The following is a 27,125-nucleotide window of genomic DNA, read 5'->3' on the forward strand; positions in this document are numbered from 1 at the left end:
TAAGTAAAATTTTCCAGTTTAAAGGTTTGCAATTAATTCAGTACCAACACCCCAAATACCCTGCAGACAAAATAAAACACCTCTGCAGACCCCACAGGCACCCATTTATAGCCATTGGTCAAAATCATATAACACCTAACCTGGAAGTGAACGAAGGGGTCGTGATAGTTACTTGCATATGTTGACCTGACCAGGTTATGGTGTCCAGCTGTCTGGTTAAACATTGGCCTAGATACTGCTGTGGTGGTCTTTTGTAAATGGGATTAGCTCCTAAACTCAGGTGACTTTAAGTATAGGAAATTAACCTCCACAATGTGGGTGGAACTCATCCAATCATTTGGAGGCCAGAAGAGCAAAGAACTGAGGGTTCTGGAAAGAAGAAATTCTACCTCAAGACTACACCTTCTACTCTGAGTTTCCAGCTTGCCATCCTCCCCCAAGAAACTGAGATTCAAGATTTCAACATCATACTTTCCGGAATTTCCCTGTCCTACGGAATTCCACCTGCCCAACGGAATTCCAACGTGCCAGCCCTCACAATTACATGAGCCAATTCTCTAAAATAAAACTCATATTATATATGTATATATATATATATATATATATATATATAAAATGTACATGTGCAAATAAATATACATATATACTATATACATATATAGTATATGTAAACTCACGACATATACATATATCATATATCTTGTGGGTTCTGTTTCTCTGGGAACCCTGACTGATAGAAGGGCCAATGAGTCCAACCCTTCATTTTACAGAAGGAGCAGCTAAAGCCCAGAGAGGTCAAGTGACTCAACAGTGCCACACAGCTAGTCACTGACGTTAGCAAAGCCAATACTCACAATCAGAAAGACAAACAAAATTAGTTGGCCGTGCTAGGAGCATCGATAGGCAGGGGCACACAGCTGCCTCTGCATTCTCTCTGACTTACATCGCTCTGCAGCGAGGCCGCGTACACTGAATGTGCCAGGCTGATATCATCTTCCAAGCTCCGGGAGCCAAGCATCTGTCCTTTCATTTTCTCAAATGCTTCTTTGTATTTGTACTAAAGGGAAAGAGAGCAGGAGAGAGTAACAGCTCAGGGACAAGGGACACAGAATGGAAGAGGTGGGTATTGGGCGAAAATGTTTTGTTCTCTTGACAGTAACTGGGTGAGTTAAAAGAAAACGCGCGCAGGACTCGTCAAAAGGTCTATTCTTTCATATGCAACACTCCCAATGACTAAAGGGCTCGATATGAAATGGCAGGACGCGTTAGCACTTGGGCGGCCCAGCCTAGAGGAAGGTGGGTGCATTGTTAGCAGTCTCTTCACATGGACTCGCTTTATGAAAGCACTGGGTGGAGAGTGTATTTTATCTGCCCAGGGCCCAGGTTTATAGTCCAGCATTTGGCTTTGTACCCCAAGCTAGGGAATTTTTTTGTTGCAAGATATGTTATTCCTCGATGGTTATCTGATGGCCCTACGACCATCAGTTCAGAGAGGAGAGGATATTATCCACCGGCAAAAGAAGGCAGGATCTGACTTGGGGGTAAGGGGAAAACTGGTTAGCATTGAACATTGTCACGTAATGGAGGCTGATGCTCACATCACTTATGATTTCTCCAGAAGCCTTTGCCGCCTGGAAGGGGATGGCGTCCAACCGCAGTTTATATCCACCGTCTCGAAGTTTGCTCCAGGATTCCTTATAACGCGTCTGTTGGGAAGATGTGAACCAATGAAGATCTTCATTGTGACCTGATGGTTTTCTAGACTCTGGTCTACCAAAATGGGAATGTGGTTTGTTGTGAGACCCCCACCCCCACCCCGTTCAGGTCAGAGATCATTGTGGCTTAGCAGAAAACCACCGAAGAGGTAGATCCTGCCTCATGCCCTTGGAGGGGGCAAGGGGGGGGGGAGGGTTAGAGCCAGAAAAGAGGACAGGAGTTAAAAACAAGAGCTATGGGGTTGAACAGACCCAGGATTCCTGAGTAGCAATTTGATTGGAAGATGGAGTCATGAAGTTGCATTTACATAGGTCTTTATGTCAGATAAAGACAAGTCAGAAGATCGCTCCTTGGGGCAGCCCCTGATATACTCAGCTGTGTTCTGCCGCCCCCACATTTCAGCACCTTAGTACAAATGCCCTCTATGCTAGGACAGACATTTCTGTCATCTCATTCTTTTAATCAAGCTTAACTCTTCTGCAAGACCTGCTGCTACATAATTTGCAGGGCCCAGTGTAAATGAAAGTGGGGCCCCCTGTTTCAAAATGATTACAAATCTCAAGATGGTGACAGCAGAGCACTAAGCCATGCGTGGCAGCCCACGAAGTTGTTGCTACTCTCCCAAAATTAAAATCCCTCAGCCTCACCTCACTGATATTCATAGCATTCAGCTTGGCCAGCAGGACTTCCGGGAGGTCTGCAGTCTGAGTGTAATGATGCTTTATGTGTTCTCCTTGCTCCTTGTACAGCCTCTGTAGATGGAGGGAGGTTGTGGATTAAAGCCTGAGTCTCTCCCCATGCAGCCGTCGGCCAAGTTATACTCCAAGATGACAGAGCTGCTGCCTCTACCATCTCCTGGCAGACACAGGAAGGCGAGCTCCCAGCCTCCATCTAGATGTCATAGCCAGCAGGTGACATGCACCTCACCCTCTCCCGAGTTCTACTTCCCAGCTCAGACCATGACAGGCTCAAACGTTCCCCTTAGTTAACGCCCCACTTGTAGTAAGTATACTGCTGAGATGGGTGGCAAACGAGAAAATGAGTACTAGTTAACATCTAGTAATTTTATTAACTACAAGCTACGAGAAGGCATCATCAGGATTCAGAAGACTTAAGAGAAGGTCACTTTTCCCAAGGTGACGTTCCCACCAGGTCTACTTCAGTCTCATTCCCCTCTCCTATCTCTGGGAGTTTTGCTCTGATAAATGTCTCCTGGCTGGGTCTGGGGCTCTATTCACCCCCGAACTCCGATTTGGACTGGTAACATACTAGTGCTCAGCAGTGACACATGGAGCTGGCATCAGCCAAATTTCCCCACCACCAGAGGAAGTTTCTCCACTGGGCTTTCCCATCGCAGATCTCATCAGCTGTGTCCACATTTCTACGTATCACAGCAGCGCCCCCTAGAGTTGGTTAGTGTCAGGAAGAACCAGGTCTTTTTCTCTTCATACAGAAGTTCTTATTTGACCATTCACTCTTCTCAGAGTTCAATTAGGATCTGATGGGTTGATTATGAATGAATTATAAAAATTCATAAATCCATAACCTTGTAAACCACCCTGCAACACAGTCTAACAGGGACTCGGGCCATTTCAGAATGTCTATCTAATAAGGTACAATTAGAGTCATTTGTTCAATGGAACAAAGCAAAGGAAGCAAGGGAGAGAATTTTGACACCCCTTCCCTGTGTTTTTTTTAATTTTCCTCATGGCAATTTAAATGGTCTGAAAATGTTAAAAGCCATATCTGTGCTACATAAAGATCAGTGGGCCTCTCTCAGTAGAGAGTAGAATAGGCAAACAGGGCTAACCCACATCCAAAAGTGAATTTTTATAAGATCTGATCGTTCAATTTAGTCCCCAATGAATCCTGTGCTGAGAGGACCAAAGGCCAAATTTTGATTCCACATTATAAAAGGGATATAGGAAATGGTTTTAAAGTTAATTTGATCTACATAAATCTGACCCAAGTCATTTTTAAAGTCTTTGGTAAATGCAGAGAGCCACAATTCCTGCACCATGGCCTCAAGGTTATTCCAATTATTACGAATTCCATCCCAAAGTTCCAATTCAGAAACAACACTTTGAAACAAAAGGAGAAAGAAAAAGGGCCCCACCACAGACCAATATGTAAGACAGGCAAGTGGAAAAGAATGAGAGCATCTGGGCTGTGGGGTGGCCGAGCCCCACTTGGCATGGAAGTGCAGGAACACCCCATTTGCATCCTAATGAGGAGGCACCCCCGCTAAGGTACATCTCAGCAAAGGACAAGAAGCTCCTTCATCCTTAGGACAACAGAAGGAGCAAGCCCAAGAACCCCTCTGCTTCAATCGCCGTGTTGAAAGAAGAGCCCACTCTTCTAGTCATAATGTATATACATTATCACTTACATCCACTGCTTGGGTATAACTAATTCTGGCTTGGACCATCTCCGGAGTGTCTTTAATACTGGTAAACTTCAAAGCATCTGGATGCTGACGGTACTTCTTCTGTTGAGCAGAAAAAGATCAAAGCTGTGAATTTTGTGCTGCTCTTTCATGCCATTTGAAAGAGAAAATCATAGGTTGCTCAAGATTAGAGTGAATTTGTGAACATAATTATTATACTGCTTCCTCCATCTTTATATCCTAGGTGCCTTCAGGTTAATATTTGTTTCAATTTAAGAATAACCTCGTGTCAATTAACATTAAAGCATTTCTACTGGTGTAAAGAAAGCATTTCAACATTAGTTTATCCCAGTAAAATACTGTAGGATATACACTTAGGAAAGTATTTTTTTAGGCTTCCAATATGTGTCGCAGTATTTGTTTACTTATTTTAGTTTGGGTTGTCTAAGCAAGAAAGGACATCCATAGTTACATTTATCAGTTGAAGTTTGCCTTCCACAAAAGGGCTTGGCAGAGATTATCACAGTCAAAACTCTTGTATTTAACAGTCGGCGAGTATAAACCATCCAATCACCTTAAAGCCCGATTCAGTTAACATTTGCAATAACTTTTTAAAATATTGCAATGACAAGAAAAAGGATGCTATTATTGAAAGGACCACACAATTTGAAAGACACTGAAAAATAATCTACATATTGGCAAAGATCTAGGTAACCAGTTTTGAAGTATGCTAAAAACTCATGCTTAATTCCTTTTTCTAAAAAAATCAAAGTTTATTTTCAGAGGACTATAAACAATTGCAACTTTAACAGAATCATGGGGTATATGTTTTCTCAAATCAAATACATATTTTGGAAACATTCTCTCATGTATCTGGTTGGATTTTTATATACTGGATTGTCTTAAGAAGACATACCCCTCAAGATCCAGCTAATCCGGCCCACCACCTGTTCTTGTGAATAAAATTTTACTGGAACACAGCCATGCTCATTAGGTTACATCTTGTCTAGGGCTGCTTTTGTGCTACACTGGCAGGGTTGAGTAGTTGTGATAGAAATGAGATGGCCTGCAAAACCACAAATATTTACTACCTAGTCCAGAAAGTAAGTGGGTGTGCACTGGCAGCGCTTTCAGCAGTGCCTGGCGTTCAGTCGCAAAGTTAAGAGGTCATCCCAATTTGACATAAAGCATGCCAGCCTGAAACCAGATGGCTGGGAAAGTTTAGGGACTGGCAGGAGGCAAAGACGCTAAGGAAGATAAACAAATTTGTTTAGCAAGTTTGCACAATAAGGTGGAAAACTCAGACTACCGTGGGATAAAGGACTCAAAAAAATCCATTGGATACAAGACCTAGACGCATGAAGGAATCATCTTGAGCCATAAAGTATGTACATAATGGTCTTTACTTTTCATTTTCTTTTATGATGGGCCCAAAATTGACAGTTTGGGACAGTGGAGCCTTAAAACAAAAGCATGTACAGGAGTACATTTTCATATTCAGCATCTTAAAAGTGCCTCTCGTCAATTGGACTGAACATCCTAAGGCAGAAGAGTCTCCACTGAGCCCCCAGGGTCATCTGAGCCTTGAGCTCTTGACCAAGGTCCCTAAAAATCAGGACAACCAGAGCAAAGCCACTGTTTTTTTTCCACATGGCCAAGCGCCGAGAAACAAACCTGGGTTTCCAGCACGTCAGGCAAGAGCTCTGCTACTGAGCCACCATTGCCCATCCCAAAGCCACTTTTGAACTCTAGAATGCTCTCCCATGGGAAAATATCACTGCTGGACAAGTATGATTTGAAAAATCAACATAGGTGTCTTTTTCATTTTCTTTTTTCTCTCTTTATTTATTGCATGGGCAGGCTCCAGGAATCGAACCCAGGTCTCTAGCACGGCAGGGAAGAACTCTGCCACTGAGTCACCGCTGCACCACCCTAGGTGTCTTTTTGTTTTAGTAAGAAAGTCTACTCAAAAGAACATTCCAGGAGGCATGTCACCAAGACTGAAGTCGCCTAGGGCTATGGCCCTTTCTGATTCCTCAGCACTCAAAGAATTCCAGAAAGGCCAGGCTGTCCTGAAGGCAACTAAACAAATGCTTACATTCCTTCCTGACAAGTCCCTTCCCAGACAGACATGAGCAGAGGTGGACTGGGATTGTCTGATGGTGTTAAGCTCTTGGTGTGATAAGGAAGCAACCAACAACTTCCTGGCTTCTAGTCCAGGGGTCCTCCACCACAGCAATTCTGACCCCCAAGGACATGTGGCAACTTCTGAAACATTTTGGGTTGTCACACTTCAGGGTGGGAGGGCTGCTCCTGGCCTCTGGTGGGTAGAGGTCAGGGATGCTGCTGCTAAATGTCCTACAATGCACAGGACAGCTGGCCACAACAAAGAACTCTCCCGCTCAGAATGTCAGTTGTGCCCAGGTTGAGAAACCCTTTATCTAGTCTTTAAAAGGGCTGCTCAACGATACTGTCCTAAAATGCAAGGGAGGCGTTTCTTTTTATAAGCCATAATGCCCGAGGGTCCAACCAGGGTGGCTACAAGAAAGCAGGAGACAGATTTAAATTGAGATGAGACCCCCACAAGAGGGGGCCTTGTCACGTGTTTGATACCATGTGAATACCCAAACACTGTTTACACTGTGGAGGAAAGGGAGAGGGAGAAAACGTGCAGAAAAGTCACAAAAGGGATTCTGGGTGCAATCATTTCTCTTTTCATCATCTCTCCTGTGTTGCTTCATTAAAAAGGTAAGTTGGTGGGTAGCAATTGAGCTCCGTTTGATTGTCATTATTATTCATAATATCATTTGTTGCCCACTTTGTTTTTAGCCAGGGCTCTCCGGGTCCCTACCGGGGTGTGTTTGGTGTGTGGTTTCCCTCTAATTATCAGCCCTAGTCTGGGTTTTGAGGCCTTTTCATGTGGCTTTGCCTTTTCAGTGGAAATTATTTTAATTTTATACAGAAAAGCTGCACGCCTAACGCAGCCGGTCCTGCTCCATGCTGTCAGGAAATCTCACCTCGCTAATGAGTTCTCCTGCCTTCTTCGCCTGCTCCACATTTAATGACCCGGTGGCGACCCAGCCTGCGCCTTTCATCCACTTCACATCTGCCCTGTACTGGTTCTGACAAAGGAGAAAGGGAAAAAAAGGCAGGCCATTGTTGGTGCTTGGACATTTAAAGCGCCATTAAGAGCTCCCAACGCCGCCCCGTTGCCAGCTGAGTCAAATTAGATGCTGCTTTTGTCTTATCCGAGCATGCATAGTCACAGGTAGGGCTCTAAAAGGCAAATTAATTTCCTTTTAATTGGAGTCGTCTCTGCTTATGGTGGCTTCAGGCCCCACCCAACACTACGAGTGGGTGGCAGGGGAGGGGCAAAGGCAGCCTTGACCCTCACTGCGGTTGCATTCTACCTGGAAAGGAAGCACATCCACATATCTATGTACCCGTTTTCTTGTTTAAAGTAACATGCAAAGGAGAAGAAAATGAAAACTCACAAAAGAACCCAGGTGGGGAGCGATTTGAGGGAATTTCATAGGACATCCAAGGCTTCCTTCTTGCCGCCCCCCCCCCCCACAATTCCTTCCTATGCACGGTGGGGCGGGGGGGCAGGGCAAGAAGGATGTTTCTCATTTCTTTACTTGCCACTGAATGGGTAGTTTTCATGGAAAGCCATTTAGATGGACAGTTCTCTACGACTGGCATTATTATCCACCTATCAGGAGACAGGTCTACCAGGAAGAATGTGTCTACACCGACCCTAGCATGCGGGAGTCTGGCTGCAGCTGACCAGCCTTTGTGGTTCATACACTTGTACAAAAGTCAGCTGAAGACAGAATGAAGACAGACCAGGTGGCGGGTATGAGTAAGGGCAGGGGATTGTTGATTAGCAAGAATTGTTCCTTCTAAAAATGGGGACTGCTTGGTTTGGGATGACTATCAGAGAGGCCTTCTCATATCAGTTTTCAGTTAAGAATGTCACAGGCATATTTCCCCCTTGCAATAAAGAGAAACTTGGAAAATATAGATAGACCAGAGTTCCAAGAAGGAAAATGTTTCTGTTAGTACAGAACCTAAAATGGACATCTAAATTTAACCTAAAACTAAACCATTAGGAAGCTGAAATATCTCCACTTAGGGATCCAGTGGTAGGTTCACCAGTAGGTCGGCCATAAGTATAAAGTATTGTCCTAGTGGATTTGAGAAAATACTTGCACTAAAGCCAGCAAGTTGTGCTTGCACACACACACACACATATGGATATACACTCATGCACACACACCCAGAGCTTACATCACTCTGTAAACTGTAAGCCTTCTTGGCCCATTCCACCTTCATGTCCGTAGGCAGAGCAGTAAAGTGATGAGACGCCGTCTTATAGCCTATGTCTGTGGCTAAATGCTGAGCTTTGCGGGCATGCACGAGGTGGATCATGTCCAGGGAGACGTGGCATTGGGATTTGGTGTCCTCAAGTCCCTTCTTGTACTCCAGTTCACTCTGCAGCTTGGACATTTGCAGTGAGTGGCTCATTTGCGAGTCTCCCTGTGCTCCCCTTGCCCCAATGAGCTTCCCCCTGGACCTCTCATAATCCTTCTTGTACTTCACCTAAAGAGGAGGAAAGAGAAGGAGTCCATTAGAATCTCCTAAGAGACTTGCTGAGCTTCAAACCATCAGGCAGGAGAGTTTACAAAATAAATAAATGACCAACTGCTATTAGAATTAATATCATAAAATAGGTTGCCTCTTTTGAACAACTGATATATTTCCTTTCATTGAACAGTGAAATACAATATTACCACCTATTATTTCCCCTTTTGCTTTGGCTGTCAGAAAGGCTTCTTTCAATCTTCTGATGAGATTCCATCTTTTCTCTATATTATTTGTGGTCACTCTTTCTGGATTTATTTTTAAGTGGCTATTGTCTTCCATTAAAGCCACCTTAAAATCCTTTTTGGTGATAGTATGAACATTATAAATAATAAAAAGTAGTCATGAAATGAAAAAGACACAGCATATCCAAAATACAATTGTTTGAGAAAGGAGTTCAAATTAGAGAGCAACAAGGGTACAAATACATATTTAGGAGTTTGGGGAATAAAAGGGCACATATTGGCCTGGAAAAATCAGTGGGCCATGAGTATCAAAAGAAAGAATACATGGACTTGTAACTTGATACCAGTGCATGGCAATATTTTCAACTTCATCATTATCATGGCCACCAGGAGACTTGGGATCTACTGTCATCTCTGCCAGTATCAACATCAGCTTCCATAGCTGCCCGCATCGAGGGAGCACCTGCTCTGAGCCAGGAATAGTATCAATCCGTGCTACTCAAAGTACATCCGCGGAGCAGTGCTGGTATGTAAACTGGGTGCGCTGGTAAGGATGTAAACTGACTACATCATCAAGCTACTCCTTAGTTCAGCTAATTTTTTTTTTTTTGAAGCAAGACTTTCTCAATAAGGAAGCAGAGCTTGATTTATATTCTCATCTATACTCCTTATTTCATATCAGACTTGTCATAGGCTGCTTCAGACTATAGAACACTTAATATGCACATATTCATTTTATTACCTCATAACCACTTTGCAAGGCAGTTATCATTAATCCCCCACCCCTTTTTCCAATGAGTTCATTGAGATTTTGAAAGGTTAAACCACCTGTCCGAAGTCACAATGCTCTAGGAGCTGGAGCTGAAATTTTAACCAGGGCCTGCCTGGCACCAGAGCTTGTACTCTTAAATATGAGGAGGACACATGTCTTTAGAAAGCCACGGACTATCTCTGGGCCTCATTACATGAAGAATCTGGATTATTACTCTTGTTCCTGCTATTTACACTATCAGTTACTGCTTCCTGGAAATCAAGGTGCAGCAAGCAATGTACTAGGCATTTATATGATTATCTCATTGCAAAGTGTTTGTCGCTATCCCCACTTTACAGATAAGAACCAGGAGCCTCAGAAAGATTAAAAATCTGCCCAGACACTCCCAAATACTCCTAGACTCTCCCAGACTTAAAATAGCAGTGTTGCATAGCCTCTTGTACAAGCTGGGAACTGACTCACCTCGCTTGCCAGGTCCCTCTTGGCTTTGGCTGCCAGGAAGGTCAAGGAGTCAAGTCGTAGCTCAAACCCTTTTGCCTTCTGGGCTTCCCAGCTACTCTTATACAGTTTCTAGGGGTATTTAGGAGAGAACAGATCATCCTTAGGTGAGAGGGCTTTCTCTGGACTTTCTGGGAAGAAAATACCGAATACATGATGACACAGAATCTCCAAGAGCCCCGGAAATCATGTAGCCTGAATACAATTAGGCCTTTTTGTCCTGCCTTAAGGCCTCTTAATACACAAAGCTGTAATCAAAAGAAGCGGCAGTTGAACTCCAGAAGGCTTGGAAAATAACAGGAGTCTTCAGAGACATCTCAAAGGCATGCCAAATGTAGAAGAACATTGCACAAGGTATAGAAGCATTACTGAAAAGCCAGTTCTCTTTCTCTCTCCACATAGCTAACCTAGCCCAGAAACCACTCCAGCTGCACTCCTTTCTCTTGCTTGTTCCCCCAGCCTCAAGCTCACTGGGGTGTTCCTTTGCTCCCTCCACCCACAGATTTCAAGATCTTTCTTCTGGAAGGTCCCCTCCCTTTCTGTGCATGAATCAATTTAGCCTCTGTTTTGCTCCTTCCAATTCTCCTCTCCACCTATTACTCAGATCAGGACACTGAAAGCCTGGGAACTGGCAGGTGGAGCCAAGAAAGGCTCCTCTTTGGAAGGGAAAGTTGGGAGTACAGATGCTCCTGCCTAACAGTAATAGTTGTTACTACACCCACTCTGCTGAGTGCTTTATGTACAACTCATGAGGTCTCCCAACAACTCAGTGAGGACAAGACTAGTATCACTATCATTTTACCAATGGGAAAACTGAGCGTAAAACTTGTCCAAAGTCATACAACTTGTACTGGCAGAACCAAGGACCAAGATAAACATCTGACCTCTTACCCACTTCCTTAAACTAAAACTCTTACCCTGTTTCAACTCCAACCTCCTAAGTTACTACTATCTTCTACCCCGTGATATACTCAGTGGTTCAAGTCTTACACAAGTTCATTCACACAAAGATTGTTGTCCCCACCCCCTAAAACAATGGTCAGGAACAAGGTCTGCTGGGTGAGCTGTATTTTGAACAACCAGATGCATGTTGTAACTTCAGTGACCAGGTACCGCCAATGTGTGAGTTTTGCTGACCAGGTGGCTCTCCTCATAGAGAAACACAGACCACGGATGCCCACTCCCTCTTGCTGTACCTCGCTGAGATTTGCAGCATTGGCTCGGGCCTGTAAGAAGAGAGGCTCATCTTTGCTGATGGTGTACTGATGGACGGACTGCTCATTTCCTGCCTTGTAGGCCACCTGTTGGGAGACAGCACTGAGTGGGGAGCAGCAAGCAAGACGGGAAGGGGAGGAGGAAATGACATCACCCGTGGACTTTTTATAGAGTTGCTCTGATTTGCATGGGAAGTACATGACAAAACCAACCAGACTAGACACCATGTGGCAGACTATAGTAAAAGAAGCTTAACTGAGAAGAGTTGATGGGAGTAGCGAGGAGCTGGTTGAAGAAGATGGCCAGGGGACCAACCTGAAAACCCCTCCAAGGTTTCTGCTTTCACATTTTTCATTTGAATGGCATTAACCTCTCCAAGCCATCCCCATCTACAATGGCCACTGCCACACAAACATCTCCCCATGGAAAACCTATTACTCTTGGCTCTTTTCTCCACCCACCACCCTCTGACTTGAGTTCCCAAATACAGGCTCTCTGCTGACTCTGAATTCTGAGACAGCATCCTTTCTGGCAGGTGTACCTGAACCTTAGGAAGAAAAGTTAGGAAGGGCCAAGGCAGGTTGGCAGCAACCACAGCACCTGTTCATGTAGGTGCACTGTTGAAAACATGCATGTGAATAATGTACGTGGGTCTCACTGTTGTGCCTCCCATATTTGACCTGTGTGACCTGCATACATCCCAAGGGCAAATGTTGTTCTCCTCCAAGATAATTCTCTACTGGTCCTAGAATTATGGGGTCTTTGAAGGGAGGGAGAAAGAGAAAGAAAGATGAAGAAAGAAGGAACAGGAAAATGCCGGCAGTAGAAAAGCCCTAATAACCAGGGGAGAAGTGGAGTGGGCGAGGCAGGGAGGCCTGGAGTCCAGTTCCCAGAGAATCCCTGGAAGCCTACAGAAAGCTGGGTCTAAACCTATTTAAAGGATAAGCTCTTTGGTTCCTGGATTATTCCTGGGTGGCACCTGCTGTTCTACCAAGAGGTTCCCAGGCCCATGACACAGCAGCTTGGTGGAGAAAGGGCAGCCCAGGACTCACCCCACTCTGCAGCTCCTGACTTTTCTTGGCATGCTCCATTTGATTGCTGTCGGCCACACTGGTGAACTTCAGCTCATCAACCCTCTGCCTGTACTTTTTCTGTTTTCCAAACAAAACGGGCACCAGGGCGTTAGGATTGCGCTGCCTCCTACCACCACACCCACCAGCGCACATGCATGCACAGACAAGGGGCATCTTCAGCTGAGGACCAGCTGGAATGCAGCCCCAGGAAAGCCTGCTCTGACGTGCTCATTTAGTTGCTCTTACCGAAGGGGTCTTTTCTCTTTCCCCTTAGTAAATCCTATTTTTCACAATATGCTCTGGGATGTAACTATTTTATAAGTCTAGATCTGACATAGGAGGGTGAGAGAAGGGACTTGGGCCTTACAATCGTGAAGACTTAGGTTCAAATTTCACCCCCCTCTTTCCAACTTCTTGACCTCAGACAGATCTGTTAGCCAACGGGACCAGCTCCTGCCTCAGCCATAAAATGGGACAACAATAGAAGCTGCCTCACCCTGGGGCAGAGTAAAGGTTTCACTGCCATGCTGCAAGTAAAGCCTCTGGCAGAGGGTCAGCGTCCTAGTCCCGAACATTAGCAGTTCCTGTTACTCATGGTGTTATCACGATTATCCAGGAAACACCCGGAGCCACAAACAGAAGCCTGCTGGTCAGACGTGAGGTTGGGATTCGACCTCATAATTTCTTAGTCTCTAGATCGCTGAGGTTTTGGCCTCACAGTGTCCCCTGTCTCACAGACCAAAGCAGTTGGCAAAATTTCAAACATGCTAATTCTGTCTCCTCGCAGGGACTTCTTGTCCTTCCCAGAGATTAGTGCCTGTGACTTTTCCAAAGGGGTTGCCAGAGTCGATGGGGAAGGAGGCCATTGAGGACGCTTATTGAAGCAAAAGCTTCACATAGTGGGGAGAATAGAGCTGAGCTCGCAACCTGGTCCCAGCAAAACTCCCAGTGCTATTGGCGAGTGTGCTATACCCACCAACCGAACCCCAAATGGTGAAACTATATAAGGAAAAAAAGAATTATAGAGAAAATATTCCAAATAAACTTTACTCCAGATAGTTTCACGGGGTTGAATGAGAAAATCCCCTCCCCATGTAACTGGAGAGCGACACATTGCATTGCCCTTCCACTGTTGGAGATTTCAGGACCTCCCAGACTCTACATTAGTTAAGTCATAAGCACTTACCAGGGAGCCAAGAACTCCCCCCTCTGCTGGCACAACAGGGATATATATATTTTAAAAAGCAAAGGAAATATTCTTCTGGCCCTTAAGGAGCTTAAAAATTAGTAGGTGACACAGGATAGAAACTGACACTCCTGTGGCTGAAGGATCTGCTGGTTGGGTACCCCCACTACACCCCAATCCAAGACAGATGGGGCTGTGGCTGCTCCACCTGGATTTTAGTTGGTCTCCAAGAAGCTGGGCCATAGGAACCCTAAAGGGTTATCCTCATCTCTCTATCTTCCCTATCTATACATTCTAATCACAAATGTATCTTTGTCTCCGAGAAGGATGAGTATGGTAGAAAAATAAGAAGAGTTTATGGAATGTGCTTTGCTGAGTGATTAGGAGCTGGGCATTGGACGAACCACAAAGGGTACAGATCCCAGCTCTGTTACCTACTTGATGTGTGATTCAAATCTCACTGGCCTCATATTAAAATGAGGATATTAAGAGAATAATAGCAGAATCTACCCGCATAGAGTTGTGAGGAATAAATAAGCAACATGTATGTGACACACTCATGCATAGTAAGTGTCAATAAATGAGAGCAATGATGCCATAATGATTATCAGTCAATCAATGGTCACTATTATTGTTGTCATTTGCAGAAAATTCTCTGGCTTAGCCTTCCTGGTTTGTTAAAAAGCATCTGGTTTGTTAAAAAGCATCCCTTTTGAGGACCCCAAATGAAGTTCCTGAAATAGTCATATTTCCAAATAAAATGCCCTTCAGAAGTTTCCTCTGCCTTCCGGTAAGGTCAGTGTAAACAGAAGCCCAGGCTTAGAGCCAGAAGGGATTCTGGAGAGTGTCCTGTCCAACCTACTAAATTTTACCAGAGGGAAAAGAGTTCCAGAAGGGTTAAGTGATTTGTCCAAAGTCTGCAGCAAGTTTATGGCACAGTCCAAATGAGAATGCAGAACTCCAAAGGTCAGACCCTCTGATTCGTAAGGAATCATACAATCCTACACAAGAGGCAAATTTCTCCCATGTGCCAGTTGACTGCATATTACAAACCCATAAACTAAGTTATTCTTTGGATGCAACTGCTACTTAAAGTAAATTGCTAGTCTCCTTACAAATACCTCCACAGACGTTTAAGTCTGTGAAAAGTTTGTTCAGGGGGCGCTATAGGTGTAGAATGAAGAAGCACTTTTCTCTGACTCATACTCAAAATAGGAAAGCATGGGGTGGGGGTGGGGGGCAGGCAATAACAGGAAAAGATCCCTCTCAGTGACTTAGGGCCTGAGACTCTTAGAGGCCAGGGGCTTAACTGGTTACCTCACTGGCCAGCTGGCCAGCCTTCTTGGCTTGTTCCAAATTGAGGCTTCCCTCCGTCATCCACCCAACTCCCTTCATCCATGCCAGGTCGGCTTTGTACTGCAGCTGCAAGAGAAAACCACCAAGCTCTAACCAGACACAGGGATGCAGACAGGGCAAGTTCGGGGGAGAGTTAGCAAAACCCTGGATCCTGCATTTGTCTTCCTGGATAAACTGTTCCCTGTTCTTTTACAGTCAGGTGGAATTCTAATTAGGAGGCAAAGCCACAGGGTCCATCCTGTCCCACCTTAGTGCCCAAATACCACAATCTTAACAAAATTACAATACTTTTTGACCGAGGACCTTCCTTGCCAGCCTGTTAAATTTATAAGACTTGCCATGTTCAATATCTGCTTCCTTTTTACTCATTCCCATTACCAACACACCTTGACTTTTGCAACTGTTCCAAGCCTGAACTCCTCCAACCTCCAGGCTCCCTTCTCCCAACTACATCAGCATCTCTGCCTCCCCATGCCTCCTCCCTGGAACCAGCCCATTTCCAGCATTCTTAGTCTTCTGTCAGTACCTCGAAGGATCACAATTCGTGTACCGCACAATTCATTCATTTAAATACACAATTCCATGGTTTTTAGTATATTCACATATATGTGTCACCATTACTACAGGCGATTTTAGAAATCTGTCACTGCCTCAAAAAGAAACTCCATACCCTTTAGCTGTCACCCTGCCCTTGGCCCCAGGCTCTGTCCCCAGCCCTAGGCAAACCACTAATCTACCTTCTATCCTTCTAGATTTTCCTGTTCCAGACTTTCATATCAATGAAATAATATAATATTTGCTCTTTTGGCTCTGGCTTCTTTCACTTAGCATAATGCTTTCAAGTTTCACCCAAGCTGTACTATATATCAATACTTTATTCTCTTTAGGACAGAGAAACATTCCATTGTATATATGGACATACTACATTTTGTTTATTCATTCATGAGCAGATGGCTATTTGGGTTATTTTCACCTTTGGTTATGGGACTAATGCCATGAACATTCCTACCTCAGAGGATCTTAAAGTAAGCTTCCCATCTTCCCATACGAGTTATAAAAGACTTGTGCATAGGTTCAAACTCACTTTGAAAGCATCACTGCACCTATGACAACTGGCATGTGGTGAGAACTGGCAATGAGGGAGGGCTCACCTCGCTCTGGAGCCCAGAGGCTTTCTTGGCCCACTGAGTCTTCATATCTTCGGGCAGCATGGTGTATTGGTGCAGTTTCGTCCTGTAGTCCAGGTCGCTGGCAAGGGCCTGAGCCTTCCTGGCATGCCTGATGTTTACCATGTCCATGGGCAGGTGGAAGTGGATCTTACTCTCTTCAAAGCCTTTCTTGTATTCAACCTTGAATGTATGAAGATGAGGTCCATTACATAAAGCCTGCCCTTGCAGGTATGAAAGGCAGGAAAGAATCCCAGGATTTAGTGAGGAGTCAGTGCTCTGGGTAATGCCACTGTCTGAAAGGTGCAACCCCATTCCTGGCACTGGAAGGAACATTGCTGGAGAGTGAGCTTCCACACCACCCTGTTCCCTGCCAATCCCAATCCTTTTGCCTGGCTGTTCCAGGGACCATGGTTTGTGTAGAGACTTTCAGAAGCAAGATAAAAAGTTTAGGCATCAGAGCCAGACAAGCCTGAGTTCAAGCCTGGAGCTTCCCTTTATTAGCTGGATGACTTTAGGGAAGTTGCACCACCTCTCTAAGGGCTCGTTTTTCTTAGAGGACTGTTGTGATAAGTAAATGAAACAGTAGCTGAAATGCGCTTAGTATCAAGACTGTTATACAGCAAACGCGTGATTAATGTTGATGATGGTGGGGATGGTGATGGTGAGCTGGTGGGGAAAGGTAGGCTGCTACAGCACAAGGAGTGGTGCCAGTAAGCTGGAGGCCAAGGGTCTAATTCTCTACCTCTCCACCACCCCACCAACTATCATATGCCCTTGAACAGAGACAATTTTTCTGGCCTCAGTTGCTCCAACTGCAAATAGGAAATAGCAATTTGTTCTCTGCCTAAACTTAAACCAAACTCTCAAGGTCTCTTTGTGCTTCATGACGATATACCTCATAGGTATGTTCAAAATGGTAGCTCAGATGCCAACTCTTATTCTACTTAAGCCATGGCTCCTTAATGACTCATCACATAATTATATTCAACTGCACCACTGGAGCAGCACATGCCATTCCCATAGCTTGGAGCAGACAACTGTAAAGCAGAAACCTGATGCTCATGTGTCCTTTTTGCCTGCTTAGCATTGGCAAGAAAGACTCATTTAGTAACCAGGTCTGCCCCTGCTAGCAGAACTCTCCTTCTCCAAAGGCTTTTAGTGGGCGACAGTTACCAAGGTTAATCTCCACCCTTCACAGCTGTTTACAAGCCGTGTCACTCTGATTGGCTGGAACCTGGGCTGTCCTGGTTGTTTGTTAAATATCACAAACACCACTCATGCCTGTGACCACAGGATTCGCCCAGGACACTGCAACAGTAAACAGAATGCTCACTGTCTAACTCTCCCAAGAGAACTAAGCTCCACTGGGGAGGAAGCTTTCATGTCTTGCTTGTTCTTATGGCCCCAGTGTCCTGGCCATAGTAGTTGCTCAGTAAACATCTGTCGAATGAATGAATGTGGTTGAACACCTTTGCACCTTTTCCAACGTGTGTCAGACGTAGGGCCACCCTTTTCATCCACTTTAAAAGAGAGTTTATGCTTTGCCAAAACAAAGAAACTGAATGAGTTCCTTCTCATATAAGCCAGGAAAGAAAGCGGTTTAGGTGGAAGTCCACAAAAAATGTACCAGTCCCAGGTGCAGTAGGCCCATAAAATTTTTTAAAGTACCACAACTGTAAGGGATGGGTGGGAAGAAAAGAGTTTACCTCGCTGCTCATCTTGGCAACCTGCAGGGAGTGCAGGAGCCTGGAGTCCGCAGTTCCCATGGCTCTGCCTTTTGTTTTCTCGTATTCTTCTTTGTATTTAATCTTGAGAGAAAGGAGAAAGTGCACCGTGAGTGACAGAGGAACTTTGCCATCTAAGCGGCTCTGGCTTTAACAAGTGCAGGGGAATAATGTTGATTTAAAAAAAAAAAAAAAAAAGAAACAACCAAAACAGCCCCCACTCTTTCACGAATCTGGAAAAAGATAAGAGTATTGTGATGTTTACAACGTTAACGGTCCTTATTTTTTTTCTGCAGGACCACTGACATTTTATTGGAAACATTTCTTATGCATCTCTGAGTTAATGAGAGAAAACCTACACTGCTAGCAAGCTCCCCAGAGGCTTTGGCGGCCAGCAGAGACATGGCATCCAGCTTCATCTCAAATCCTCTCCCCTTTGTCTTCTCCCAGCCTTCTTTGTACTTCACCTGAAAAACCAAAACATAGGTGACTAGGAGTAGCTCTCCACGTTCCTGCCAGAAGTCAAAGAGGATGTTCACTTTAACAAAAGCAAAGTTGGTTTCTTCATTTGTTTGCAGGGCAGATCTTGGCTGTTATTATCAAGGTGATAACAGCAATGCTTGGCACATTTAATTGATTCCTTAGCTGTGGGACCAGTCATAGAGGGACCAGACAGAGAAGAACCATGTACTCATCTTAGTTCTATTCTTTCCTAATCCTGCGACCTTGGGAAAATCGCTTTAACTTTTTGGGCCTCACTTTCCCACTTTCAAAATGATTATCATATTATCTGTTTCAGGTTGCTGAGAGGCTAAATTGGATACGGTGCATGAAAACAGATCCTAAAATGGTGAGGTGCAAGGTATGCTGTAGTAACAGCTACCACTTAATTGGCCCCTTCCTAAGAACTTTCTACTCAACTTAATCTTCACACCAAGCCTCTAAGGCTGAGAGGCTCACTCAGGGTCACATGACTAAAAAGGGGCAATGTCCTCACCTGACCCCAAGTCTGTCTGATAGCAAAAACATGCCATTAACTGTGCTACTACTCTATCTGCCAGGAAGGAGGTTTACGATGATTGAGTAATTCGATACCTAAGTGCTTAGCTCCCTGCCCCACATAGGACAGGCATTCAAAAAATGTTCCTTCCATATCCACACGATGGAATATTATTCAACCATAAAAAGGAAAAAGGTTCTGATACATGCTACAATGCAAATGAATCTTTAAAGCACGCTACGTGAAAGCAGACAGACACAAAAGGTCACATATTGTATAATTAGTTTATATGAAATATCCAGAATAGCTGAATCCTGAGGGTCAGAAAGCAGATTAGTATTTGTCAGGGGCTGGATGGAGAATGGGGAGAAACTGCTTAATGGGTCCAGGGTTTTGCTTTAGAGGGATGGAAATGTTCTAGAACTACACAGAGGTGGTGATTGCACAATATTGAGAATGAACTAAATGATCTTGAATTGCTCACTCTGAAGTCGTTAATTTTGTTATGTGATGTTCACCTCTGTAAATTATTATTTTCAATGATGGCTCCTTTTTCACTTCCCCCTTTCCCACAAATCTCATGTGGAATGAGAACCCTCATCACACCCTCCTTGTGACTCCAGGAAGAATCTCACGATTATGATTGGTTTATTTAATACTGACATGTTCTGACTCAGCAAAAACAATTAGAAATCGCCAAGATAATGGTGTGTGTGCTCCTTACACGTGCTCATATGAAGAGAATTAAATTGTTATGATCAATTTGCCCCCAGTGAACTACCACCTGCCACAAGACAGCAAAATCCAGAACAACAATCTGACGGCTGCTTGTGGATAACCGTCCCTCATGAACAGCCTCTCCCGAAGTTGTTGGGTCAGCTGGTGGCATCATTTTGGTGTCTGTGCACAGCCCACCGCCACATTCTCTTGTGTCGCTCACTTACCTCGCTAAATAGTTCGGCATTGGTTTTGGCCTTCAGCAGCTGAGGCACATCCTGAGGCAGCGTGTAATTCAACTTATTTTTCTCATAGTCAGCGCGGTAATTCACCTGTTTGATTAAAAACAAATCAGCAGGATTTTTATAGGAGCAGGAAGAGACCTTTGGAAGGGACATTCTCCTCCCCATTTCCCCTCAGACCCATAGCTGAGAAGGAGTTTCTGGAAAAGACATTTTACAAGGAAGTTTATAGTTTATGAATATTTTAAATCAATAGATTAAAGATGACAATTGGAAAATAAAATAACCCAAAGGCACACTCAGAGTTACCAGTCTGCAAAAGACTTTGCTGTGACTTCCTCACCAGCTCTCCTCACAAGTTCCTTAAGGGTATGTGTGGGTACACTTTTTTTTTTAAGTTGCTGCAGTACTGAGTAACTTGCTATCACTGGGGTAGATACTTAAAGGGTAATTGTTAAAGGACTACTCACCACATGGGAAAAAAGCCATTTTAAATAACAAAAAGAGCCAATGAGACATTATGTAATTCCTGATGGAAGAATAAAGCTTCACCTGAGAAGCAGTCTTCTTCCCAAATTAAACCTGAACCTGATAAAGCCTACAGGTCACCTACTATTTTATAGGAAATTCAGAGGCCAGACGACCACATGAGGTACACACTGCGATGCAATCAGCAAAACTCAAAAAATTTTTTCAGAACAAACAATTTCATTTCCTCAACAAGGAACTTGCTAGAAAAGAAAAGAGGTAAGGGGGTAAATATGAGGATTAAAAGAGACTTTAAAGACAGCAACCGATCACAAAGTACAGGCTCTATTTGGATCCTGACTCAAATAAACTGTAAAAAAATTATTATGAGACTATTAGAGGTTTTTGGTTTGTTTGTTTTTGCACAGGCAGGCTCTGGGAATAGAACTCAGGTCTCCGGCACAGCAGGTAAGAACTCTGCCATTTTGAGCCACCATTGCCCGCCCAAGACTATTAGAGTTTTGAATACTAATCGGACTTTGGTAATATTAAGAGCTATCATTATTTGGCATAATATGTTTAAAATGTATGAATGCGTTTTCTTCAAAATAATGTGGAGAGGCGGGCAAGTGGACAGACATATGGATGAAACCATACTAGGCATGAGCTGATCATTGTTGAAGCTGGGTGATGGGTACATGGGGATTCATTGTGCTATTCGGTCTACTTTTGAATATATTTGAAATTCCGTAATAAGAAGTTTTCAAAGAGGGCAGTCATTTCATTGTTGTAATAGTTTTTAAAGACGTGTTGCCATTAATGACAGTCAAATCCTCAGGGAACTAGATGTCCAGAGGCCACAAAACTTGCAAGACCCCCCGGTACAACCAGCCAGGGATGACCACTTACAAGGCTCAATTGCTGGGCATTGATTTTGGCTTGGACAATCTGAGGCGTATTGGTTACAGAGCTGTACTTCAACTTGTAAATGCTTTGCCTGTAGTTGACCTGCAGAAAAAGAAGCACCAAAAGACGTCAGCTGCTCTTTTCTCAAAGATTTGCTTAGCTCGCTCCCCTTTGACCTAACAGAGTGGTGACTCTCCAACTTACCTGAAAAACAAATATTCAAATTGGATTGCAACAGACCCAAACCCATATTGAAGGGTGAGCGATTTGAACAGGAAACTCATTTAAAAAGCCAACCAAATGGCCAGGAAACATGAAAAGGTGTATATCCACATTATGAATCAGAGAAATGCATATAAAAGCCATAGTGAGATACCCTGCCATACCCACCTGGAGAGCAAAAAGTAAAATGGTGACAAAACCGAATGTTGGCAAAGATGAGGAACTATGGAAACTCTCACAACACTGCTGGTAGAAGTAAAAATTAGTAGAATCACTTTGGAAAATTATTTGGCATTTGGGCACATACACATCCCCGACATCCAAAAAATCCTATTCCTAGGTGCACCCACAGTGAAAATGCATACCCAAGGGAAAAGGGAGGCAAACATAAACATATTCACGATGAGGATATTTGTAAAGGTTCAAAACAGAAACCACCCAACTGTTGTTTGATAAACTGTTGAATAAATAATAAATCGTGGTATAGTAAAAAATTACATACTATATAGTAATAAAAGAGAAAAAAACTAATGCTACATGAAAAAGTGAATGAATTTCATAAATATGTTGAGAGAAAGAAGCTTGATGTATAAGCATGTATGTATATATATTATGTGATATAAAGTGCAAACAAGAGGTCAAACTATATGGTTTGGGGATCTAGTCTTAGGTGGTAGACCTATAACAAAATACAAAGACATGATTGCCATAAAAGTCAGGATGATGGTTACCTTTGGGCAGAGGATAAGGCTGTGAGAAGGGAAGGGAATGTTCTGGCTTTGCTCTATTTCTTGATCTGTAAGGTCACCTTATAATATAAATTCAAGCTGCATATCTGTGTTTATTGTATTTTTCTATATTGTATTATATGTCACAATAAAAGAGATTTAAAAAGAAAAAGAAAAATGAAAGAGGGAGAAGGACAGAAAGTTCAATTAAGATCCTACATGTATTTTTAAGTGGGAGATGAAGGAGCCTCCATTGCTCCATGTGTGGACAGTACTAACATGTCCTGTGCCTCCAGCTGCATGCACAAGCTCAAATCATCCCTCAGCTGACCTCAGTTGAGCAGAGTTGATCTCAGCTGGGGTCCAATAAACTCATCAGAACAACTCATGGTTCATCAGGCATGGATGGGGTTTGGTTGCTGGAGTTTGGAATTAGCAATGCCAAGGTCTGGGGTGGCTCCTATGTGGGACAGCACAGTCCACTGTATTTCTCAGCAATGGACAATCCCCAAGGAACTTGGGAACGTTGATGGGTTGGTGCCAACTCATCCCATCACCTAAAATCTCTAATCTACATACGACTGACTCACAAAGGGGCCAGATATGCACACCAGGCTAGAGCCCCTGAGACTATATGCCAAATCTTGGCACCTTCTTAGAAGACGCTGGTTCAGAAAACAAGGAGGTGGAATCTCTAGTGCAGCTTGATACACTGACTGCACAGAATTTTCTCTTTTGAAAGTACAAATTGCCCTTTAGAGAGTTAAGAATTATTTTTCATCTGTACATGAGAATATATTCATTCAAGTATCTTATTTTCCTCCTAACACCCCTGGTCAAGATCCATAGCAGAAAGAATGAGAACTTGGGCTATAGTAGGAAAGGAACATGTTTGAGGCTTGAGGGTAGGTAATGAGGGGTGAGGGGCCAAGTGAGAGCACCAGAAACCTACAGCAGTGGGAGGGCAGCTAAGACGCCAGAAGGGTGCAAGGAAAGAGGGAGGGGTTATACGTGGCAAATACCCTCTTTCGCAATTGAACCAAGTTTAGCCATAAAGCGGAGTAAAGGAGGAAAAAGTAAATTTATCCCTATTCCTTCTCTTCTACTCTTTGCCTGTCTGGTCCCCTTTCATTCATTCATTCTTTCTTTCTTCAACAAATAATCATTGTGTGCCTACTCAATGCAGAGTGAACAAACTCAGACACATCTCAGATGAGAATATGATCCCAGAACCCCGGATTGACTAGACTCTCCTCAGGACACTTAAACTTGTCTACATTTGGCCCCTTGCAGCTGCTGGACTCTGGCTTGGGTCATAGCACTCAAGCCAACCACCGAACACCCCACTCACAGTCTTCATGTTACTATTTTACTGCCCAAAACCTAGGAACCGCCCTCCTCCCCCCCACCCCCCAGCATCCAATGCAGGGTGGCACCTTCTTTGGGCTTGGGTTCTCCTGCCTGAGAACCGCATACCTCACTCTCGTATCCCCACTATCTATTGCCATCTCTACCTGGACCTCCACCCAATGCCTCTGGCGATACTCCCTGGCAGCTAGCTCTGTGGCTACCACCACAATTCTTGCCTGTCTAGACTTGAGCCTGATGCCTTTGCATTCTACCTACCTGTTGCTACCTGCTATTGCCACCTCCCCTAGACAGTAGTCCACCTCAGAGGGTCTTTGTAGCCGGAGGATCACCAATGACCACGGAGTCAGACAGACCATCAGTTGTATGCAAATGAAGCACTGGTCCAGGCTCCACACTGCCTCAGTGTCAGGGACACAGTAAGGAATGGTGGGGACTGTGGCAAGGGGCAGCAATTGTTACCCAGGACTAGTAGATGGTTATCATGCATAAATGTGGGGCCCAGGCAGTCATAATTTCCAGTTCTTCAAGAGAAACCAGAAACCCATATTATTAGGTAGACTCTGCAATTTCTACAGAAATATTTTTAACACCCACTGGTTCAAGTGAAATAACTTAAGGGCCGCTCTGGTCCCACTGGCTGCCAGCATGTTCTCCATCTGTCCCTGGGTCTTATACTCACTCTATTCTTGCCTGACCCAGTGCTGGCTATTACTAATCATGGCCAGCACAGAGTACTTACAACTGCCCAGCACTGTTTCAAGTGCTTTGCATGTATTAACTCATCTAATCCTTGCCTCCACCCTAGGCTTGACACTATGATCATCCTACATTACAATGTGGAAACCGAAGCCTAGAGAGTTTGAAGTGACCTGTTCAAGGTCACCCAGCTAGTAAGTGCCAGAGTTAGGGTTTAAATCCCAGCCATCTGCCTCTGTAGTGCCTCTTAACCTTGACCTGACTAACCTGGTTCTGCCAAAGTGAGTGTGCTTGGAACTATGACCTGCTATTTTATAGATGGACTAGGGGTTCCCAAGAGCCAGACCTAACATTGCTTACATACGGAAGTTTATCCCAGGTGCAAACAAACGACCTACAATTTAACTTCTAGGACAAGATCTAGGAAAATAGTACTCCCAAAATACCAAGTAAATACCAAGTACTTTCTTGGATTTGGAGATAAAGAACAGCATCATTTTGCACTTTTTAGTTAATGATTCAAGGAGAAAAGTTTTTGCACATTTTGAATTTTGGAGATGGGGTCTGTAGGGAAAACTAAGAAGTATAAAGTCATTTCAATGTCAGCTATTAATGAGATTGGGATACAGTAGATTCCTACTGCATTAATTCAGAGGGAAAATTATCATCTCATAATGAGTCTATTAGAATTCAGAATTATGCACGATAAGATGTCATGAAAAGTGTATTTTTAAATGGCATATTCCTTCCCGATAATTCTAAATTAAATATGTTGCAGAACACAATTACTTTTCTCTGCAGGACATAATTAACAGCCTCCATGATTAATCAGATCTTTGCAACATCACACATGCTCGGTCATTGCTTCAATCTACATTCTGAAGGGTTTCTTTGCTGAAGATAGAATCTCATTTTAATGCTACTATTGTTTATAAAATTCATCTGAAGGAAATGCTCACAAGTTAAAGGTGTGGGCTTGTTTATTCAATTTCATAAACATCTGATCACCTTTATGGCCACTAGGCAGAAAGAGAGGCCACAAGTGTTCTGATAAATGGATTTCCAAACTTCCTAAATATGAGAGTCTCTTGATTAGGAGTGGTAAATTTGAACTCACACTGGACCCAGGAAGGGAAAGTAAAGCAACCATGTAGCCCAGCCAATCACTGCTACACAGAAACTCAGGTTGCAGTTCCCAGAGTTTTCAGAGTTTGCAAGGAAAGTTGTAAAAATGAAGATATGAATTTTTATGTGAGCTCACAATTTCTACTGTTAGCTTAATTTTTAAAAAACAAAATACTATGTGGCCAAACAAAACACCTCTGCAACCAGGAACTGGCTCATGGGCTGTCAGTTTAGAACCAACCTCTACTTCTGAATAATATCTATGATCCAGTTTAGTTTAATTCTTATAATCAGACTCCCTGGGGGGGTGGGGGGAGGGTCGGGAGAAAGGGCAGGCAATTATATTTTAGGAGTGTGGTTTGAACCAGAGTCTAATATAGATAATTGTAATGTCAAGTCATATTATAATGGGGGTTCAAAGTTGTTGGAATCCATCCCATTTTGTTGTGCTATTAAGCATGGTTTTTAGAGTTCTCCTGCAAAAACACACACTCAAATTTGGATGAGGTGCTCTTGAGTCTCATGATTCCCAGGTAACTTATGCAACCAATATAGAAATAAAGTAGCTTGGACATTGGTCAAGTCTGACCTTGGGTCACTTTAAGAGAAGTCAATACAACCAAAATTTCTGGGACAAGAGAGACTAAGTTCAGACCCTTTATCCCCCCCTATTCTTCATCCCCTGCTTTATTACGTGTTTGATAAATCCCTTTCATCCATTAAACTATCATTTGCCAATGACTGCCCTTCATCATCCTGGACACCATACCAGACACGAGAACACCTGGTTGAATTGGACACAGCTACTAATTTCAGCAAGTTCACCATTTAGCAAAAAAAGAGAGAGATGTAAGGATTTGTCTACCATCTGCAAAGATCCAATTAGAACGAAAAGTGATGTAAGAGAAACGTCAGCACCAGCACTCAACAAATATTTGCTGGATTATTTGTTAAATTATTGATTGATTGGCGATAACCCTCACTGATGAAGAGCCATGATATCAACTCACTTCTAAACCACCTTAAATAATTGTAAAGATAATAGGTGATTTTTTTTATTTTCTAAAACTCCTACAATAAATGTATTCAAATTTTTGTAATCAGATCATTATAAACTCAATTAATTATACATATTTTCTTTGGGACAAGCCAAACTATAAGTACATAAAATCACTGCTGTAATACCTAAGGGATCCATGTACTATTCCAAGTGTTCCTGAGACAAAAAGTAAGTCAGCATTAGCTCTTCCACTCAACTTAGACCCATTTTGTTCTACTTCCTTCAATTCTTAAATATACCACACACCAAAGCTAAAAATAAAAACATGAAAACACAAATTTCATCACTGAGAACTCTGGGTTATTCTGAAGATGAAAACCAGAGTTGTCCTCACTTTCTAATGAAAACCTAAGAACTTCCAAACACGCATAAACAGATTCATTAATGGAGAAAGAGTTCCCCTTTCTCAATCCCTTCCATTTCTTATGAATTGTTATCTCTTGTTTTTTTTCCATTGCGTTGCCTAAGAATCACTCCACAGGAGGGAAGCCCTGAATAACAGAGCAGAAAGGACTATTGGAAAAGAACTTACATCTTTCAAGGGAACCAGTTTCATTGTTGTTTGATAGGAAGGAGTGAGAGTGGCTGGGTAGTTGTAGTCAACAACATCATGTTTATAGTCAGCCTTATAGGCAATCTGAAAAATAAAGAACAGGAGAAAAGAAA

General features: G+C 43.3%; 1 protein-coding gene across 7 annotated transcripts in view; it reads right to left on the minus strand.

The window, feature by feature from the left end:
- Window positions 1–27,125, minus strand: part of NRAP (nebulin related anchoring protein) — a 79,791-nt gene that overhangs the window by 25,341 nt on the left and 27,325 nt on the right. For all 7 annotated transcript variants that reach the window (XM_077126074.1, XM_077126073.1, XM_077126078.1 and 4 more), the window contains 16 exons: window positions 26,992–27,096; window positions 21,261–21,359; window positions 19,869–19,973; window positions 18,284–18,391; window positions 17,907–18,008; window positions 16,183–16,380; window positions 14,993–15,097; window positions 12,469–12,567; window positions 11,398–11,502; window positions 10,166–10,273; window positions 8,393–8,704; window positions 7,120–7,224; window positions 4,106–4,204; window positions 2,364–2,468; window positions 1,599–1,706; window positions 944–1,057 (listed from right to left, as the gene is read on the minus strand). In XM_077126074.1, the coding sequence (XP_076982189.1) occupies window positions 944–1,057; window positions 1,599–1,706; window positions 2,364–2,468; window positions 4,106–4,204; window positions 7,120–7,224; window positions 8,393–8,704; window positions 10,166–10,273; window positions 11,398–11,502; window positions 12,469–12,567; window positions 14,993–15,097; window positions 16,183–16,380; window positions 17,907–18,008; window positions 18,284–18,391; window positions 19,869–19,973; window positions 21,261–21,359; window positions 26,992–27,096 (1,977 nt within the window). The remainder of the gene's footprint in view (window positions 1–943; window positions 1,058–1,598; window positions 1,707–2,363; window positions 2,469–4,105; window positions 4,205–7,119; window positions 7,225–8,392; window positions 8,705–10,165; window positions 10,274–11,397; window positions 11,503–12,468; window positions 12,568–14,992; window positions 15,098–16,182; window positions 16,381–17,906; window positions 18,009–18,283; window positions 18,392–19,868; window positions 19,974–21,260; window positions 21,360–26,991; window positions 27,097–27,125) is intronic.

Source organism: Tamandua tetradactyla, chromosome 13 (assembly GCF_023851605.1).
Source record: "Tamandua tetradactyla isolate mTamTet1 chromosome 13, mTamTet1.pri, whole genome shotgun sequence".
Taxonomy (NCBI): Eukaryota; Metazoa; Chordata; class Mammalia; order Pilosa; family Myrmecophagidae; genus Tamandua; species Tamandua tetradactyla.